Source organism: Otolemur garnettii, unplaced genomic scaffold (genome assembly GCF_000181295.1).
Source record: "Otolemur garnettii isolate 467f Iridium unplaced genomic scaffold, OtoGar3 scaffold00042, whole genome shotgun sequence".
Taxonomy (NCBI): domain Eukaryota; kingdom Metazoa; phylum Chordata; class Mammalia; order Primates; family Galagidae; genus Otolemur; species Otolemur garnettii.
The window spans coordinates 10,930,992-10,952,926 of record NW_003852437.1 but is presented as its reverse complement, the minus strand read 5'-3'; the positions used below and the strand labels follow the sequence as shown (position 1 = coordinate 10,952,926).

Below are 21,935 nucleotides of genomic sequence, written 5' to 3'. Positions count from 1 at the left end.
TGTTGTTTGGCGGGTCCGGGCTGGGGATTCGAACCCGCCACCTTAGGTGTACATGGCTGGCGCCTTAGCCGGTTGAGCTATAGGAGCCGAGCCAGTTTTCTTTCTTTTTATTATTGCTTATGCATCTGTGTTTTATTTTCCTCACAAAAAAATTAAGAAATTTTCCTTCACTTTCAGGCTCTGGAACAATTTGTATAGCATTGAGGCTATTTGGTCTTTGAAGCCTTTTTGAATTGCCTTGTGAAACTATCTGGGCAGAGTATTTTTTGTAGAGTACTTTGTATAAATGTCCGTAAAGTAATCCTTCAGAATTGCTTAAATTTCAGTTATTGCTGCATTCTTGTCATTTCTGATTTTGTATCTTTGTGAGTTCTCGCTTGATTAAATTAGCTAGTGGTGTGTTTTGTTATTTTTCTTCAGCAAATTAGATTGTCATTTATTAATTAGAACTGCTATTTTTTAACCTTCTACCTTATTAATTGCTGCTTTTATCTTTATTATTTTCTTTCTTTTAATTTGTTGGGGTTTTTATCTAGCTTTAAGAAACATAATTTTATTCATTTTATTCTTTTATCTTGTTTATAAAGTGAATTTTCTTCTGGTTGCTGTTTCAACTATAGCCCGTTGATTATGATATATGTTATTTTCATTGATTCTGATATATAGTGATTTCATTATCATTTTGAAAATTTTTGTAATTTTTGTTTGTATTTCCTCTTTCTTCTAAGAGTTATACATATATAATAGAAAGTTACCTAGTTTCCTAGTTTCAAGAGATGAAAATATCTCTTGATTTAAAAAAAAAAATTTTTTTTTCTTGAGACAGTCTCACTGTGTCACCCTCAGTAGAGTGCTATGGCATCACAGCTCACAGCAACCTCCAACTCTTGGGCTTAAGTGATTCTCTTGCTTCAGCCTCCCAAGTAGTTGGGACTACAGGTGCCCACCACAATGTCTAGCTATTTTTTGTTGCAGTTGTTATTGTTGTTTAGCTGGCCTGGGCTGGTTTGGAACCCGCTACCCTTGGTGTATGTGGCTGGTGCCATAATCACTGTACTGTGGGCACCAAGCCAATGATTTTTAAAAATGTTTTAATAATTTCTAGTTTTATTGCCCTGTGATTGGACAGTACTGTTTTAGTCATTCAATTTTATGGAACACATTACTTTTTGGAGGAAGTAGAATCTAATAAATGGTTAATTTTTGTGAATGTTTCATATGCAATTGAGAAGAACAAACATTCTCTACTTTTAGGGAGTAAAATTCAATATGTAACCATAACCTTACTAATTATGTTGTTTAGATTTTCTGTATCCTTTCTTATTTATTTATTTATTTTTATTCTCAGTCTGTTGTTCAGGCATGGCGATAAATAAAGGCCTCCCTTCACTTTCCTTCCCTCCTTTCTTCCCCCTCCCCTTTTTTTGGTATTTGAAATGGGAAGCCATAACCAAATGAGATGCTGCATTAGTCTTTTTTTTTTTTTTTTCAGTTTTGGGCTGGCTTTGAACCCACCACCTTCAGTATATGGGGCCAGCACCCTACTCCTTGAGCCACAGGCACCACCCAGTCTTTTTAAATAGGTTTTTTTTTTTTTTTCGACAGAGCCTCAAGCTCTCCCCCTGGGTAGAGTGCCTTGGCATTACAGCTCACAGCAACCTCCAACTCCTGGGCTCAAGCGAGTCTCCTGCCTCCGCCTCCCAAGTAGCTGGGACCACAGGTGCCCGCCACAACGCCCGGCTATTTTTTTGGTTGCAGCCGTCATTGTTGTTTGGCGGATCCAGGCTGGGGAATGGAACCCGCCACCTTAGGTGTACGTGGCTGGCCCCTTAGCCGGTTGAGCTATAGGCGCCGAGCCTTTAAATAGTTTTAATTGGGTCTTTCTAACTTTTACATCCTATCAGTCATAGGACATCTTATATGCATTGTAGTGTAGAGGGGGAGACCTACTGACTACTGAGAATTTCTTTTTAGAATTGTCATTATGATCTTACTCCTACTGACCAATCACTCCCTGTTTTTGCTATATAATTTAAGTAACCCTAAACACCCAGTTGGAAAATGCCTTACTTTATTAGATGTAGATTTGTCTCAGGAATACACACACACACACACACACACGCACGCACACACACACACATATATATATATTTTTTCTTTTGGGGGACAGTCTCATTATGTCGCCATTGGTAGAGTGCTATGGCGTCACAGCTCACAGCAACCTCAAACTCTTAGGCCCAAGCCATTCTCCTGCCTCAGCCTCCCAAGTAGCTGGGACTACAGGCACCCACCACAACCCTTGGCTATTTTTTTGTTGCAGTTGTCATTGTTGTTTAGCTGGCCCGGGCCAGGTTTGAACTTGCCTGCCTGCGTGCATGTGGCTAGTGCCACAACCATTGTGCTATGGGCGCCAAACCAGGAATATTTTTTAAGTCTGGATGTGAACTGCATTACTTGGAAATCTTGTAGGTACCAAATATGCTCAGAAGATTGTGATAGTTTTTGGTTCACAGTCTTACTTTTCTCTCTACTTTTGAGATTTAGGCTTTGCTGAGCCCTTGAGCAAGAATAGAGTCTGGGAATAGATGCATAGTTCCCCTGGGGAGAAAGATGGCTTAGGTCATGGTTCTAAGACATGCTACAAGATCAGTGGTGTCATAGCTATATTTGTAAGCACTTGGAAGAATTCAGATTATAGTTAAATAATAGATCTTGAATATGTAGTTGAAAAAGATACTTGAATAAGTAATTATCCTCTATAAGAGTCTAGGTTTCTTTATATATCTGTAATGTGGAAATTAGTAACACTGATCCTCCAGGTGCCACAGGTGATTACAAGAATTATATGAGAGAACGTACTTGAAAATACTGATAATTCTTAATTAAATCTTCCCAACCTTTGCCTCTCTCTCAAGCCACCTTCCCAGCCCTATAGCATGCACTTCTTAACAAAAGACCCTACTATAAAAAAAGAAAAAAAATTGTAGGGCCCAAGCCTCAATTATCTCAATTTCCAGCCCAAGCCTGCACATTTTATCTAAATCTCAATGACCCCATTCCTCCTCTTATTGAGAACCTGTAGACATGAGCACTCTTGTTTTCTTTTACTTGTTTCCTTCGGGACTTTATCTCCTGAAATTATCTCTTCTCTCTTCCGTGCCATCAGTCTCCAGCTCTACTCCCTGTATTTTCCTTTAACTCCTATCTTACATTTCCTTCTTAGCCAAGATTTTATTGTCCCCGTAAGCTTCCATTCACCAGTGCCATTTTAAGGCCTTCATAGTCCCTGGGTACTCTACTTCCCCATTTCATTGGAACCTAGGAAGAGGGTCCACATCATTGACTCAGCAGGATTAATTACATTCAAAAGACTTTTGTGCTTTGACTTTTGAAGTGATTTGGCAATACATGACTCACTTAATGATTGATTATAATTTCCTGGCAATCATTATGCTTCCTAAGGAACTGGTGTGAAATAAAAAATCTTGTCTAGACATTATTTCCAAATGGAATGAAATGTTTCTGAATACCAGATTTATCAGTTAATAATGTCCATTTATAATTTTAAATGTAGTCAATTTAAAAGTTAATTGTAGAGGGTATTTTTGTAGAGGGTTATAGGCAGAGGCACGTTTGGCTGTATGTTTCTTTCTTACTGTACCCACAGTTGGCTTCAGCACCTACTTCTTTACCGATAAATTGCTTTGACAAAAGTCCTGCTGACCTCTAAGACCAAGTCATTTCACTGATCAGCACTTGGCTGCTATGTTTTACGCTGTTGATCATATCTTCCTTCTGGAAGTTCCTTTTCCAAGGGATTCCATGGTCTTTCTGGTTTGTTTTTCTTATTCTCCTCTGACCCTTGTTTCTTAAGCTTCGTCATGGAATCGCCTTCTCTCCTTAAACTTAGTGGTCTACCTTTGCTCTTTTTTACATATCCATTCTACTTCTTCAGTTTTTCTTTTTCTTTTTTCTCAGATTCTCGCTTTGAATAAACATATCCATACTAGAAAATAATTCTCAACCCCCTTTTTCCAGATCTGGCGTCTGTTGAGAGCATTCGGCCTGCATGTTCTGCTGTTATCTGGACACAGACACCTGAGTGTCTGAACAGGCCTCTCACACTGAGCTCTTCCCCTTGCCCTTTCCTTCCCTCTGCTAGTCTTGCTTGTTTATCTACATTGTCTGTCTCAGTTAATGGAAACATTTTTCTTAGTCAAACAAACCTGAAATTCCCCTTGTTCTTGAAAAATCGGTAAACGTTTTCCCACTTAAGAGCAGAGTAAATAATTTAAATGATATTACTTCACAGCTGTATATAGAAACAACCTTGGGTTTTTTGGTCAGAAACAGAATTTTAATTTTAACACATATGGTAGTACTAAATTATGGTTTCACTTCCATAGTAAATATACCTTGAGACTAGTAGTCGTATATTCCAATATAGGTTATCAAAGTCTTTCTTAAACAAGGAAAATAAATAGAAAGGGAAAATAAAATCATTTGAAAAACTTTCATTTTTGAACATATGTATTATAAGTATGTATGTTTGTAACTCTCAGCACATGTGGAGATTAAGACTTTCATCATCTTAATGCCTGTGTGAGACTAGTCTCTCCAGATTTGTGTGTAGTGACCACTCATTGGAAAGGTTAGAAAAGGAGCGTTTCTGGTAGTTTTACCTCATGTGATATGAGTTAAATTTATCCTCTGAAGAATTTTAAATCTGATGGGATTGATGATATTTTTAGTGCCAGGAAAATAATTTTAACAAGAAGAAAAAGATTTAAGATAGAAGACTAGCAGTAACCTATTTAATCTTTGGCGCTAATAATTATACAGATATGACCTCTAGATCCTGGATAGCTAATCCTTCTAACCCAAATTCTTCATATGTACATTTCTTTTTTTTTTTTTGCAGTTTTTTGCCAGGGCCGGGTTTGAACCTGCCACCTCTGGTATGAGGGGCCGGCGCCCTGCTCCTTTGAGCCATAGACACCACCTCAACTATACATGTTTAGGTTGCTTATTGTTACATTTAGTTCAGTTTTTCTAAACTTTGAATATTTAATTTTAAAAATAGTTCCTATATCATAGTAGGTGTTATATTGAAACTGATAATATATGGTGGATATCTTGGTATTATAAAATACAAGCTTCATATTTTTGTTTTCTGTTGCTGCATCTCATACCTAATAGAAGTTAAGCTTGCTCATTGTTTCACTGAATAACTAATAAAGATCTAAAAAGTAATATATAACATAACATTTTTAATTAATTAGTGTGGTTTAGGTTAAGTCAAAACTTTAACCTTTATGAAAAATATCAGAACTCCTTTCAGGTATTAGACAATGTACTCTATAAAAATGTACATTGGCTCTTTTTAAACTTCACTCAAGATAACACTAAATTTAAAACTTTTCATAGTAAATTATTTCTATTCTTCTATGAATGTTATCATCATAGATTTTAGATCATAGACTTTAGCATAATGTCTGTGTCCTGCTGCACTTTTCCTTAAGTTAACTTCTTTTTCCTGCCAAGCCGTGTTTCTGTGCCAACCATGTGTAAGCATTATTTGAATTCTGCATGCTTGGTTTGGGTTTCAGACCAAGCAGATCCTTTCATAAACAGTCTGAATCAGCAGGTAGATACATGTAACAATGAAAGTACAAGCTGCTGTAGTTATATTTTTCCTGAAGAAGAGCAGCACTTGTCTCTTCCATATTATAGCAAATTCTTCTCAGATATTTGAAGATTCAACTTGATAAACTCATAAACCTAAAATGACCAGGTTAGCCTTAGAATAACACTTCCATTTCATAATGCTTTCATAAGTATTACTATCTTTAAAACATTTTTTCTCAGTGGTCTGGGTAATAATAAATGAAATCAAGCACTTAATTTTTTTTGATTTATGGATTTTTTTTGGCAAGAAATATTTTAAGTGAATTTTAATTTTGTGTTATCAAACTATATTCATGCACAGTTTGCATGATATGAGTCTCTCTTTGCCTGCACCAACAACATTAATGTTTCCAACTCAGCCATTAGCTGCTTTTTAGCTGCAAAATTGTACAGCTGTATTCTTAAATTCAAGCATATAGAATATCTCTTATCTGCCAGCCATTGTAATAGTTTGGAATATCTTGCTGAGGAAATGGATAAAAGTGAAAGTTTAGACCTCCAGAGGTGTCCAACCTGCTCGGCCTATGGGCCGCATGCTAATTATGTGAATCTTGTTTTGCTCATCTGTGGTGCTGGATATTGAGAAAGGTATGCACAGACCTTTTTTTTGCTCACCAGCTTTCCTTAGTGTTTGTGGATTGACTGTGTGGCCCACGGCAACTCTTTATGCTTCCAATTTGCAGCAGAGAAGAAAAAAGGTTGGTCACCTCTGGAAGTAAAAGTACACTTAGGGGAACCTTCAACTTGTTTTGTTGGTGTGGTGGGAGACATAGTCACACGTATAGATGTGGAATAATGGAAGATACATGTCCAGTGGAATAATTATGAGTTGGCACGTTTCTGGGGAATGTAGTAGTTAGGACCACAGGCCATGGAGACAGACCATCTTCTACTAGGTATATAAACCTAGGCAAGTTATTTTAAAATACTAAGGCTCAGTTTCCTCATCTGTAACATGAAGATAATAATAGACCCTACCACACAGGATTGCTGTGATGATTAGATGAGTTAATACACGTAAGTGCTGGCACATGGTGAATGTCTGCTCCTTTTCTCATTATTAATGCCAGAATGGATGGTGACAGAAGTCTGTCTCATTGGGCTTGAGGCCAGTTGCAGATCTAGGGTAAAGTAATAATTTTAATTCCATAGTAGCAAAAGCAAGCAGCCTTAACTTGACCTTTTGTTGTCCTCTGCTCCCTGGAGGTAAAAGAGAAGTGGGGATAGGCTATGTGGAATCAGCTCTGTCCCTCCACATCCATTGCTCTTTGGGGACCTTGAGGACAGTTCTGTGGATTAGACACCTTATTATGTGGCAGCATGAGCATGGGGATGATGAAGTGAAAAGCCAGCACCTCCATTTACTATCTATAAAATATGGGAAATGATACTGTCTCTACCTTGCTGGGATGTTTGGAGGAGTAAATGAGGTCGCATCTATAAATACTATTGATGCATACAAGTGCTCAAAAGAAATAGCAGATGTTTTTAAATGAGAATACTATGATAATGATAACAATATTTCCTATTTTAATATGTGAATACCTTAGGGAGAATTAAGATATTAATCATTCATACCTTACCTCCCATTACATTAGTGAGATAATTATATTGCTTACAGTCACTGAGGAGCTTGGTGAATAGGAAATTTTATTGCACTGTGAAGGTGAGGCAGGAGAAGTGAACCTAGTGACTGACTATGGTGCAGCGGGAACCAGAAAGATGGTTACACTGAACAAAGTTGTACAGTACGTGCAGGACATGTGATTCAAATCCATAACCAGATGAGCACTTTTATTTCATTTCAACCTATTAAAATATTTCTCCCCAAATTACTATATATTATCTATATATTTGTTTTAAAATTATGTCATATAGAGGCAGCATGATAACAGAAAAAAATTTTAATCCTATATTGCCATTACTAGCTATATTATATAATGTGTAATTTAATTTAGTTATATTCAGTCTCTTATAAAGTGACTTAACCTTCCTGAGCCTTTGTTTCCTCATTCATAAGTATTTTTATGAGATCTAAATATCAATATATGCAAGGCTGTTTTCATAGTGCCTGGCTTATATCTGGCACTCAACGAATTCTAGTTTATTTCCCTTTTTCATTCCTATGTATATTCTTCAAACTTTATATTTAGTACCACGTTATGAATATGTGTTCTTATATTTCTGATCAAAAATTTTAAAGAAAAATAACAAAGACAGTTGGTAAGTCATGATGTCTGCAATTTATTTTTCTTTTCTTTTTTTTTTTTTTTTGAGACAGTCTCATTATGTTGCCCTCAGTAGAGTGCTGTAGTGTCACAGCTCACAGTAACCTCCAGCTCTTGGGCTTAAGTGATTCTCTTGCCTCAGCTTCCCAAGTAGCTGGGACTATAGGCGCCCGCCACACTGGCTTTTTTTTGTTGCAATTGTCATTGTTGTTTAGCTGGCCCGGGCCAAGTTTGAACCTGTCAGCCTCGGTGTATGTGGCTGGCGCCGTAACCACTGTGCTGTGGCCACCGAGCCTGCAATTTATTTTTTAAACAGTTCATCAAAAATATTATGTAATGTGTATTATGTGTAGAGAAAGATAAAAGAAACATGGTACAATTTTAACACTTAGTAACCATGGGTCTTCATTATCTTATTCTTTGAATTTTTCTGTGGATTAGTAATTTTAAAAACAAAAACATTTGAGGAAAAAGTAAATTGTATTTACTCCTGCAAAATAAGGTGCTGAAAAGCCTTTTGATAAATGTGATTATTAATGAAATTTACCTAATTGTAGGGTAGGATAAATCTCTGTTATATTGTGTAAGTAGGAAAATGAGTTTTAATTTGGATTGTAGTAAACTTAGAATCTTAACAAAGCAGCAGACACAGAAGTACCTTTTATCTTTGTTACATTTACTCTCCTGAGATTTGCCTTTATACACGTATAGTAAGTGTCTTAACTTTGGTACGGTTGATGGGCTTTTTTGATCCTTATGTTTATTAGCACAGAGATTTCCACAGGCAGATACTTCTCTTTCTTCCCCTTCCCCATAAAAAAAGGTCAGGCAAAGTAAACAGATAGTATAGCTGAATATGTACTCTGTCTCACAAACCTTTCCTTTCAACTTTACCTAGTCCCCCTTACCCACAAAAAAGGTCAGTCAAAGCAAACAGAGGAGAAAGGTGGCTGAATGTGAGCTGGCGAGCAGCATCAGATGATCACTTTCCTCATCTTTTAAGATCATTGTGTTTAATTCCTCTTCATTTGTTCATCAAACCACAAGAAATCATGTGGCTAATGATATGATATTAATTGTTAACATTTGCAGGAGCTATGGTTGAATTCTTAGGATGATCGAAGGTTTGTGTAATGTTCGGTGCCTTTCTGATATCCCAGATATAAATGTCTTGGTAGCCCTTTCACAGTTTTGGCTTTGTGGCAAAGGTTCACCAGACCTTACCACTGACATTGGAAAGCATGTCAGTGTGGTTGTCTCTGGTGTCCTTTTTAAGAATGGGAACATTTGCATTCTCATATTTGTGTAATTCTTGGAAGGAAATTTTAGTACTAAATGTATGTGTAGTTTGTGTCATAAAGCATGCTGCCTGATTCTAAGGCAGGACTGGTTTACTTTATTGCTTTGTCCCTAGCACTTGGATATAGATATGCTAAATAAATGTTTACAAATGTAAGTTAATTTAAATTATGTGAAAAATTGTGATATCTTTTGGTCACTCTGACTATACAAGCTTGCAAATAATTGTATTTTAATATGGTTTTCCCTTTAATTTTTTTGAAGCAGTCATTAATATAACTGAATAAAAGGAGGAAAGCCCTGTTTAGATGAGAAATAATTTTCCAAGGAGAAAGCTCGCTATTCTATTGTGTTTCATTCAGTTTTGACTAGACTGAGACTGTTAACTATTTAACAAGTTTGGAACTATCATATTGGTATCCTGAAGTGACAGGGTGAGTGTGCTGTCTTATTCTTGTAATCCCAGTGAGGTGGGATCACTTGAGGCCAGGAGTTAAGAGACCAGCCTAGGCAACACAGTGAGGCCTGTCTCTACAATCAGTCAATCAATAAATAAATAGTGACATATGGACATTTTAATTTTTTCTACAAGCAATTATAATATGCATTATACTGGTAAATCTATGTGCTCTCATAAACCCCAGAGTTATGAATGAAGCAACAACTCCCAAGTTTGTTGATATATTGTTTTTTGACTATGTCCCAGTGAGTTTTTCCATTTGACTTATTTAAATGAAAAGATTATTGTGTTAATTATTGTCATACCGAAAAGATCTTTCATGAAGCGAAATTTGCAAACTAAATGCCTGGTAAAAAATGAAAATAATTTACTATAAAATGAAGCAACATACATTAATTAGAAAGGAACTTGTAAGACTTTTGATTTTAAATACCTTGATTTATAACTGAGACCATTTTCAGAATTACTTATTCCTCACATTTTTCTGTAGGAATCAAACCAAATCCATGTCTAATTCATAACCTAATGCAAGAACATGAATAAATAGATGGATCTAAAAGGATTGAGGAATGTTAAGCCTTAACGCAGTGTAAGTCAATGCTTTGAACTTTGAATTGTGCTGATTAGTTCCAACAGAAAATTTATGGACTTTGTCAGTTCATTTGCATTATAATTTTTTTTAATTCCTATTGTGCAGTTTCAGTTAAGCAACTGAGTAGATTTTATTGCTTATATTTGTTCTTTTTAATGTAGATAGTGCTTTGCTTAATTTTGCATATTAAGAAGTCAAAAGATACTATCTGAAAATGAAAAAAGCCAATGAATTCTGTGAGTATATTATTAAGAAATATAGAATAAAATATGAGAAGAAACAACTAAAAGAATTTAGAGTGATTGCCTGTGAGGTGAAAGATTGACAGGGTGCAGCAGGAAGCCACTGTCTTTCTGTTATTAACCTTGTAGAATTAGTTGACTCTAACCTGTGCAATTAAGAAAAAGATAATCAAGCAGAAAACCTCTGTCTTTCCCACTCTTAGTTGTTTGCACACATGGTAAGCCTGTTTATTTAGATCAGCTGCGTACTGCCAGGCAGCTGGTGGTAGTTTACTCTGCTCCCAAAGATCTCAGGGATAAATAATTCACCTTTGAGATCTGTTCTGAAACTCTAATCTAGAGTGTGGCAGCGCTTAATTTTCTAATATTGAACTCCTAGAGATTGGACTTAATGGAATGAACCATACAGAGAATAAAAAACATTAATTATTAATCTGTTTTCATCTTAAATAAAATGCAGCAGAGTCTCGTATCTTTCTCCAGGGTATACATTGGGGGTGTGGGGGTGTGTGTGTGTGTCTGCTTGTGTGCGTGTGCATGTGTGTGTAAAACAGAAACCATCCCAGCAGGCTTAAATGGAAAAGGGAGGAAACGTCTCTCAGAATATGGGGTCCCTCAGAACCAGGCAGGAGGCAGCAGGAGTACCCAGGGAAGGTGCTGAACTGCTTTACTCTAAGTGCCTATTTTATCAGTGGTTCCAGCTACTAGGGCGGCTGAGACAGGAGGACCCATTGAACCCAGGAGTTAGAAGTTGCTGTGAGGTAGGCTGAGGCCATGGCACTCTAAGTCTGGGGGACAGAGTGAGACTGTGTCTCCAAAAAAAAAAAAACAATTATTTGGGCAGCTCAATCTCTTGTTTTCTCTGTCCATCTTCATTAGTGTCTGTCTCCTCCCCGCCCACCCCATCATCACTCACTGGGTAAGTCCTCTGCTGAGGGAAGAGTTCTTAAGTAAAGGTCACTGTAGACATTCAGAACCTGATAGCCTGAATGGGTTTATTCATAAATGCTTAGCTGCAGAGATGAAGACATTGAGTATTTCATGGTGATACAACTAATAAATGATCAAAACACAGGAAGAGAGCTGCTGTAAGCTTAACGATTTTCAACATTTAGGTGTGGAGTGACATTCTAATGCAACCTCACCTGATTGCATTATTGGTCTGTACTTCTGGGAAATGAGCCTTTGCTCTGTGTAGCTATGTATGGGTGCTATAGGTTACACTTCAGATGTATATAGACTGTTCTTATCTCTGAGATACTGATACTGTTTCATGAATTCTTCCACTTTAATTTCTTTTTAAGTCAAATATTTATTTGAAACTATATTGTAAAGCTTATTTCATGATTCTTCAGTTTTACCAATAAGCAATAAACAAATCCTGTAGGAGTTTTTCTATTTTTCCTTTATCTCCTTTTATTGAGATGTGGCATCTTCCTGCTTCCCTGTGGGTCTGCACTATAAATATTCTCAGAGCAAGCCTTCGGTCAGCCTAACGGTTTTCTTTAATTTGTCAAAGTACTCTAGTATTTATGGTATTGGTTCCTGGACTTAATGTTTATTGTGATGAAGTAGAGTCTGCCTCTCTATAATACTGATCTAATTAAAGTTTTAATTGAAATGCAATTATTTCATTTGGGTAAGAAAGCTTAAGTCTAGAATTTTATCATTTCTAACCTTGAAAGTTTGTGAATATGATGTGGTTTCTAGATATTGGTGATTGAACATTCTAAAAATCACCTTTTAAAATTATTGAGTAATTTTTAGAAATTAATCATATATTCGTCATTTACCAGGCAGTTTGTTTTTCTATTTTAAAACTTTTGTTATTACAAGCTTTGAAAACAAGATATAAATAACTTTACACAGCTCAGGGCCTGTAGCTCAGCAGCCCGGGCCTGCCAAACAACAATGATAACTACAACCAAAAAATGGCCAGGCACTGTGGTGAGCGTCTATAGTCCCAGCTACTTGGGAGGATGAGGTAGGAGAATCGCTTAAGTCCAGGAGTTTGAGGTTGTTGTGAGCTGTTGACACCATGGCACTCTACCAAGGGCCACATAACAAGATTCTGTCTCAAAAAACAAAACAAGGCTCAGCACCTGTGGCTCAGGTGGCTAAGGCACCAGCCATATACACCTAGGGTGGCGGGTTCAAATCCAGCCCAGGCTGACAAACAACAATGATGGCTGCAACCAAAAAAAGTAGCTGGGCGCTGTGGCGGGCACCTGTGGTCCCAGCTACTTGGGAGGCAGAGAGGGGGGACTCGCTTGAACCCAGGAGTTGGAGGTTGCTGTGAGCTGTGATGCCACAGCACTCTACCCAGGGGGATAGCTTGAGGCTCTGTCTCAAAAAAAAAAAAAAAAAGCTACACAACTTTCTGATTTAGTCTTGCAAATAAATGAATGTTAGCACTCAGTATTTATGCACTGATGAATGAAAGTTTAGCTTTTTACAAAATTGTTTTGCTAGACAACAACTTCTATTTTTTAATCCTCTTCAAAAGCAATACACATAACAAAATAATAAGCCCATGATTTCATGCCTTGTACTTAAGGAAGATACCCTGCAAAAGTATGGGAATCTGTGTGTTATACAAAAGGCTGATCAATCTATTGAGTGATATATAAATTAGAAAGAGATAGCAAAGTAGATGAGAGGATACATTAAGTGCATAGAAAAAATAGTAGAAGAAAGAAAAGAAAATTTCTAAACTCATTGCCCTGGTAGTTCATTGTATGCTGGGTTGTAATTTCCTTAGGGTCTTGGTTTTGAATGTAAGTTGGCTGACTAATGGATACCTGGCATAGGCTTTGGCTTAATGGAATTTTTTATGTAGTTTGAGGAGTTTGGGGGAAGCCTGATCTAATCCAGGCTCATTTAAACTTTTAGGATGTTAATCAAAACTGCCTGAAGAATTCCACATCCTGCCCCCCTGTATTCAGAATTCTCTGGCATGGCCTAGGCCTAGAGAAAAAGTGAATGGTATTTTTTGGTTTTTTTAGTACAAGAAGTACTGGACGTGATATCAGGAGAGTGCTTTGCTTTGGGTCTGCCATTTAGTAGCCACATAACCATGGATTGCCTAATTCTCATCTCTAAAATGAGAATAATTATTCCCATTGTATATTTGTTCATTCATTCGTGAATGTCTGTGAATTCTTAGTGTCCATGTGTTGGACACTTTTATTCAAGTAAGAGATACAAAGAAGTATAAGACACTGTTCTTGAATTTAGTGAGCTTAGGGCCCGTTAAAGAGAGAGAGATCTGTAAATAAATAAATGCATGGAAGTGTTATAAGTGCTCTGAAAGCAGCCAGAGACATAGGAGTCATTTTTTATTTCTTCTGTTGCTCTTATCTCCAAGTCCTGTTAATTATTCTGCTTAAATACATCTCCAGTCCATGGGACTTTCTTCATCATCACTGTTACCACCTTAAGTCCAAGCTGCTATCATCTCTTTTTGGACCACTGATCTCCCCACATCTACTGTTTAGCCCTTGAGTCTGTTCTCAGGGTGATTCGAGACACCTCTCAGGCAAAGCTGACCACTCACTAAGATGTTAATGTAGGGGAAGCTGGCCCCTCTGTACTACCTTCACAATTTTTCTGTAAATTTAAAACTTTTCTAAAAGAGAAAGGCATATTTATTTTAAAAATATAAATAAGTCAAACTAACCTCATAAATTTAAATTACTGCTTAAAACCTATTAGTGGTTTGTGCTTTTTTAACACACAAGAGAAGATTCCACATTCTTCAAATGGCCTACAAGACCTATGTGACCTGGCTCTGCTCACCTCCTGCCCCACCCTCATGGGCCTTCGCAGTCACTGTCAGGCTCCTTGCTGACAAGCGCAGACTGCTCTTCTGCTGTCTACCTGGGTAACTCTTCAACCTTCAGGTTGCCCCTCAATGTCACTTCCTCGGGATGTCTTCTTACATAATCCTACATTGGCTTTTGGGGACACTTGTCAGTTGTAATGTCATTTGTGTTTTGGTGGTTTTTAACAGCTTGTCCATCGATCCCTCTAAACTATGAGCAGAAGGAATGCCAAGCCCCGTTTCTTTCATTTGTGGGCTCATAAATTGTTGGATGAATAATGAAATGAAAAGAAAAGAAATGTTGTGACATTTTTGCTCATTGCTGTAGAGCTGGGGTCCCCAGTCTCCAAGCCGAATCCTGGTACCAGGCCACCCAGAGGTGAACAGTGGGCAGGTGAGGGAAGCTTCATCCTTATTGACGGTTGCTCCCCATTGCTCCTTTCACCGCCTGAGCTTCGCCTCCTGTCACATCAGCAGTGGCATTAGATTCTCTTAGAGCATGAATCCTACTGTGAACTGTGCATGTGAGAGATTCAAGTGGTGCCTTACCAGCCCCTTGCCCCATCTATGGAAAAATTGTCTTCCATGAAGCTGGTCCTTGGTGCCAAAAAGGTTGGGGACCACTGCTCTGTAGACTGCTACACCCAAGCAAGGCAAATGGAGGAGATTATAATGGTTACAATTATAATTTATAATTTGCTTACAATTATAAAAACACAACTAAAATTAATGTAAAGCATTGGGAAAAAGCCAAAACATTATCTCTTTCTTATAATTAGGAAAAACTCATAAAGAATTAATGATTAACTCATAAGTTGAGAACAGGAAAGGGAAAGAAAGGACTTTTAAAATATTTTAAACCTGCTGAATTCATCTGTTGGCTAAATTTCAAAAGTATTAGTATAGATATTTCAGATTTCATTGCATTAAAGTAGAAGGTCATTTCAGCTTAATTTTGACATAGTTTTGATGTTTTATTTAATGTGGTACTGCACATTTGTTTGTTACAGAATTGTGGAGTCACAAGGCAAAAAGTAACTGGACCAAGATATATTATGATGTACAATTTACATGAAAAATGTTCCTGCAATTCTTTAATATTTGTAATCATTGGAGGCTTGTCCAGTATATTAACTTCTTATGAGGGAGCTTAAATAGTCAGTGATTTCATCAGCAAAGAGACAAAAAGGCACCAAGTAGTATATATGCTGTATCAGAACAAACATTTCACTTGGAAATAATGTGCCTTCCTCTACCACTTAATGATCTATTATAGTAAAGCCTTACTTCTTCTAGTAAAAAGCTCATTTTATTTGTGTGAAGACCCTCGGATATATAGCACTTATAGGACCCTTGAATCTAGAAGAAATTTGCAAGGAGAGACCTTGCCCATTTCCTTAATTGCATATGTGAAAAAACTATGCTCCTGTCAGCGCCTCCTTAAAACTTACCCCTTCCTGGTGGGACTTCATAGAGTTACATAGAAAAATTCTGGAAGGGTGTGTACTCATCAAACTGTTAATGGTGGTTGCCATTAGAGAGTAGAAATGGAGAAAGAATATATGTATTTATTTTATTAAAAAACCGTTAGAAATTAAAAATAAATTCTAGTTTATCAATATACTGCTTACTTTGGGTGTTCTCAGCTTATTTAACTTACACAATTTAGTGCATTTAAATATATTTTGATAATATGTTTTAATAAAAATTATCTTTAGATGATGCACATTAATATTGACTTTTCCCCCCTGACTCCTGACCCCCTTGAGGTTCTCTCTGTCTGACAAAATCTGTCTTCATTATTCCATTTTCTCTCCTCTGGGTTCTAGTCTTCGTTTCTACCTTAGTGTTACTTTATAAGTTTTTGTGGTGGTTGTCATTTGTTTTATGGTTTGTCTAGGATTTATAGTTGTTTAAAAATGTTGGTGTAAGTACCTAGTCAGCTATTCTGTTGGAAGTGAACCTGTCATAATTTTTGCACCATAATGTATACATTTTACTTTGCCTATGAGCATAATTCTTATCAGAGCCATGAAATGGTATAATAGCCAGAAGTGCTTTTATGCCATTCCTCCATCAGAGAATCATTAGAGTTTTAACATGCATTTTGTGTTGATGAATTTAAAAAATTGCACATAAATACTTGATAGTTTTTCCCAGTTTAAAATTGTGATCTTTGTTACTGTGTGGTGTAGAACTTTATAGGACCTTGACTACTCATTTAGCTGGGTACATTAGAGAAAATTCAAATGGACTTTTTGAATAGAATCTGAGTCTTCCTTAATCATGTGACTTTCCTTATCACACTTTCCTGCTGAAGTTGGATGGCTTCACACGTGTCTTTGTTAGGGATTATTATTATTATTATCTTTTTTTTTTTTTTTTTTGCAAGAAGAAGGGTCTACCTATGTTGCCCTGGCTGAACTCAAACTTCTGGGCTCCAGCATCCTCCTGCCTCGGCCTCCAGAGCAGCTGAGTCTAGAGGCACACACCATTATTATACCTGGCTTAAGCATCTTGATTTTCTAAGGCTCACCTGTCTTTTTCTCAGTGCACCTTTGTGTCCATAACTGAAGAACAATAATAACAACAGAAACTGTATTCCAGGAACTTGTCAGAAGGATATAAATGATTTTTTTCTTTTTTTTTTACTGTTTGTTATTCTTAAAAAAATCCTGAAAGAAATAAATTTTGTGGTTTACCTAAAGATTATTTAGCCTATCCATTCTACTGAGATAAAATTTAAATTTCAAATGAAGTCACAGAGCTAAATACCTAAATTATATCACGTTGAATTTCCCATAGAAAAATCCTACAAAGCTGCTCTTTAGGGTGATGCCATAGGTAGCAGCCAGTGAAACATTTCTGTGTTCACCTAAGAGGCATTCAGGGTGTTCTTTATCACATAAGCATAGGATTGCTTGTCTGTGACCTCCCAAGGGAGAATTTCCTTCTGAGTTTTCCAGGAGCAGTTTGTGGACACCCAGAGTCTGGGTGTCTCCCTTTTTCCTTTGGCTGCTAGATAGCTTAGTGTCTTGAGGTCCTTTCCTGTTAAGCACATACTCCCGCATGGGATATATTTTTATTTACCAGTTTCATTGCAGGTTCCAACTTACTTTTCTGCCCTTAATTATCCATTAACTCGTTTTTTTGCCATATTAAATGCATAATTTTAAAATCATTTTGGATATTTTTTGGAACATAATGGTTGTATGCAAAAATCATTTGATTATTGTTTCAGATAATGCAGATCAGTGAATAACCATGTTTTAGAAATGAAATTACACAATTATATGGGTTTTTTAACTTACATAAATATTATCAACATCCAGAAAATTAGGTTTTGTTACAATTCACTGTCTCTAAACCTGAAGGAACAAATAGGCAAAGAGATGGGAGACCAGTACTGCATTAGGGTTTCTGGGAAGGTTGTTCCCTCATTTATTTGAACAGGCAAGTTTTCAAAAGTAAAATCCTTCTTCCTAAATATTTTGTAGATTGCAGTAACTTGATAAATGAGCTGTTTATTCATTGTCTCTCTAGTACCCACACAGTGGATTAGCCATAGCAACAGTCCTTTTCAGAACTTATTAGGACCGACTCTGTATTTATTGGGGAAATAAAACCGCCAGGTTAAACAAATGAACTGTTGGATCTGTGTATTTACTCTCTTTCAAAGGGATCTGTTAAGCCTTCAGCATAGCATGTTGTATAGATCATTAGAGAAGCTGAATTAGGGTATGAGTCTATGATTATGAATGTGCCATTTATATAGTATGTTTGGAGTCAAATAAAAAGATGATGAGCAAATAAAGCTTTAGAAATAAAGAACTATTTTGTGTATTGAAGACAGGGCCAAATTCTCTGCACCGTAGAAATCAGAGCTATATTCTGGCAATTATGACCACTCCCAGTCTATAGAGGGTAAATAGAATATTGGCTCAGTAAAATACATTTCTGATTTGCTTGGCTCTAGAAATTACATTGATGTAGAATCTATTAAGAAAAGCTGTGCCTCAAAAAAAAAAAAAAGTAGTTTAAGAATTACAGAGATTTTCATAAGAGAACAGGTTTTTTCAAAGAATTTGAATTGCTCTTGAAATGTAAATTAAACCTAAGATCTTTTCATGTCATTTGTTGAGAAATTAAGTAGTATTTAAAAATCATAAAATGTTAGAGTTCATCTAACCAAGATTCTTATTTGACAGTCATTAATGCTTTTAGAAATTGCTACAAAATCAGTGTCTCTCATCTCAAATGTCCTTGTGCATTACTAAAAAAAGTCTTTTGAACTAAAACTTTTTAAGCTTCCATCCTACAAAGTATGCTAATGAGAATACAGTAATTTTTTACAAGGGTAGATTGATGAATAATTCTGTTTTGTTTTTTTGATATAACAGGATGAAGTATATTCTTTCCTTATTAGATTTTTTATGTAGATCTATAGTGGGGCTCTGCATTTATGAGCTGGTTTTGATAGAATTTTTGCTAAGCCAAATATCGATTTTTTTTCTCATTGTAAGTTTTTTGTGTTTTTTTTTTTTTTTTGTGGTTTTAGCCCTTAACTTATTTCCTTTTATCTTCACAGATTCTGGAACTTTTCAAAGCCCAACTCTCTTCTTGAAACAGTGGAGCATCACACAGAGTTTACTTGTGGTTTGGATTTAAGTCTTCAGAGCCCTACTCAGGTAATGAGTGTGACCTCACATTGTTTTATTTAACCCATACAGTTCACAGCTAACTCTGTCTGGCATCTGTCGCTTTTATGAGTTAAGTTGCTGCCTTTAGGCAGAAGTAAATACATTTACTTAATGCATTCACTTAATTAAAGTGATCGCCTTTGCTGTATAAACTTGAGTATTTGAGCATTGAACTACTGGGGAATAAGAAGAAAACTTGGCTTGCCTCACACCTCTTGAAAGACTGATTTCTCTTAACGGAAAAGGAGCCTTTTCAAGAGGTATCGTACCTAACATGTTGAGGGCTTCAACTAGGCCTCTTCTGATAGAAAGAGTCACAAGAGAAAGATTGGAGTAGGGCAAGCTTATTTGCAGAGGTTGGCAGAAATCAGAAGCATATGGTCCTTGACTCAGCTGTCACACTAAGCGGTTGAGACCAAAGGCAGGTTCTTTCCCGCTCAGGACTATCACCCTTGTCTCCATGCCCCATGTTGAAGGGGAGGCTTCAGATGGAAGACAAATGAAAGGAGAATGTCTACTGTTTACTAATTAATGAACATTATGTTTTTCCTTTATTGTTCTCTTGAGGATATGAGAGGAAGTAAATATTTTGGACTTCAGTCTTTCGAGTGATAAGGCACTTTATAACACAGATCATGACAGAACCAGCATATCAGTGAAACACAAAATAATATGGGAAAATTCTAGAATATGACTATGGAATTTTACTTATATGGTAAATTTTAGAAGTTAAAAAGAAAATTCCACTTTACTGTGTTCTTAAATAAATATACAGATTTTAAGAATTTAAGACATAATTCTGAGTTTTAAATATTCTCATTAACATTATAATAATTTATTTTTAAATGACTTAATGACATGTTAAAAGAGAGGTAATTGAAACAGTAATGAGTGAAATGGCATTATCTTTTATGTAAATATAATATGATTCAAATGAACTAGTTCCTTTTCTGAGAAATACATTTATTATAGATGATTTTTAATAAAAATAATTGTACCTGTTTTCTTAGCGTAAAAAAAGTTGCACTTAAAGTGTGCATTAAATATTCAGTCTTACAAATTTTTATTACCTATACTCTGTGAGACCCAGGCTAGACTTGTGGCTCTTCCATTTCCTTGGTTATGGCAGTTCCTCACCCAGGTCTGAAGAATACCAAATATTTTCTAAATCTTCCGAACATAAGCACTCCTTATTAAAAGGAACTTTGCTAACAGAGGACTTACTAATCATATTTCCTCTTAAATAATACAAGATTTATAACATACTTCCTCTTAAATAATGAGATTTTATTGTAAGGCCATATAACTTATTTGTAGCCTGGCGACTTATCACCTGTCTCTTCCAGTTAAATAACCAAATTCCATTTGTACGAAGGAAATAGTTGCTGTTGAGAGCAAATAAGATTGGAGAAGCAGGGGTCTTCAAGATCTAAATAAGCAACAGGTTTAATGGCATGAAGTAGAGTTCAGTTAATTCATATGGGGCAAAATTTTGGAACTAGCAGGACCTTAGAATCTTTGGCTAGATATCAGATATGTATAGATCATGTTTATAGTACCAGCACTTTGGGAGGTGGAAGCAGGAGGATTACTTGGAGCCAGGAGTTTAAGACAAGCCTAGAGTAAAAAATGAGACCTCATATCTACAAAAAATCAAAAATAAAAAAATTAGCTGAGTGTGGTGGCTTGCACTTATAGTCCCAGCTACTCAGGAGGTTAAGGCAGGAAGAGCTCTTGAGCCTAAGAGTTTGAAGCTATAGTGAGATATGATCATACACTGCATTGCAGCCTGGGCGACAGAAGACCACAATTATTAAAGGAAAAAAAAAGAAAGAAAGAAGAGTACTCTCTGTCATTCATTTATCCTTTCCACAAATACTTTCATATGCCAGACCTTGTGCTAGGTACTGGTAATTCAGTGGGGAACAAAAATAAACATGGCCCCTGTCTTCATAAAGTACTTAGTCCAGCATTACATCAGATCATCTCACAAATGGCATGTAAATGGACAGCTGTGACAAGCTCTGTGAGGAAGTGCATTGTGCCCCAAGAGGTCATTCTCAGGATAGGTACTGGAGCTTTGGAAGAGATCCGTGAGGAAGAGGCTCCTTGAGACCTGATGAGTGAGCTGGTGTTACCGCGTGAAGTGAGAGAAGGAAGATCATGAGCAGGCAAAGGTGACAGTGTTTGAGGACCCTGTGACAGAGAAGAGAATGTCAGTGCCTGAAAAGGAAAGAATTTATTACTTCCTTACTTATGGTTACTGAACATTAGAATTGTTAAACTACAGTAGGGCCTCCATAGTTGACCCCCTCCCCACATTGACTACCTCCTAAGTTGACCTCATGTTCATATAGACTGGACGTATAGCACATGTACTTATCAGCACAGTAGGCCTAGTTCTTTATGTCGACCACCTCAGTTTGTTATAGTCCCTTGGGTGGTCAACTTCTAGAGGTTCTACTGTATATTTATATATTTGTTCTAGTTTCTCAAATTGAGTATTGAGATTATTAACTAAATTTTATATTTCTCCCTATATTAATCTGCTCTGGCTAACCATAACACAGAATTGGTGGCTTAATGACAAATTTATTTTCTCACACTTCTGGAAGCTAGAAATCTCAGATCAAGATCCAACAGGGTTGGTTTCTGGTGAAGTCTCTCTCTGGCTTGTAGATGGCCTTCTCACCATGTCTTAACATGGCAGGTAGAAAGAACTTTAGTGTCTCTTACAAGGACACTCCTCCTATCAGACATGACCTTATTTAATCGTAATCATCTCCTTCAGGCCCTATCTCCTAATATACTCACATTTGGGATTCAACCTAAGAATGTTTAGGGAGACACAATTCATTCCATAGCAGTCCCCATTTTTCATTTTTTTTTTTTTTTTTTTTTTT

The 21,935-nt window shown here is 36.5% G+C and overlaps 1 protein-coding gene across 1 annotated transcript in view; it reads left to right on the top strand.

Annotated features, from left to right (window-relative positions):
- Positions 1-21,935, top strand: part of PEX7 (peroxisomal biogenesis factor 7) — a 74,960-nt gene that overhangs the window by 39,828 nt on the left and 13,197 nt on the right. Inside the window, exon 9 of the mRNA XM_003790295.1 lies at positions 18,921-19,020. Coding sequence (XP_003790343.1) covers positions 18,921-19,020 — 100 coding nt within the window. The remainder of the gene's footprint in view (positions 1-18,920; positions 19,021-21,935) is intronic.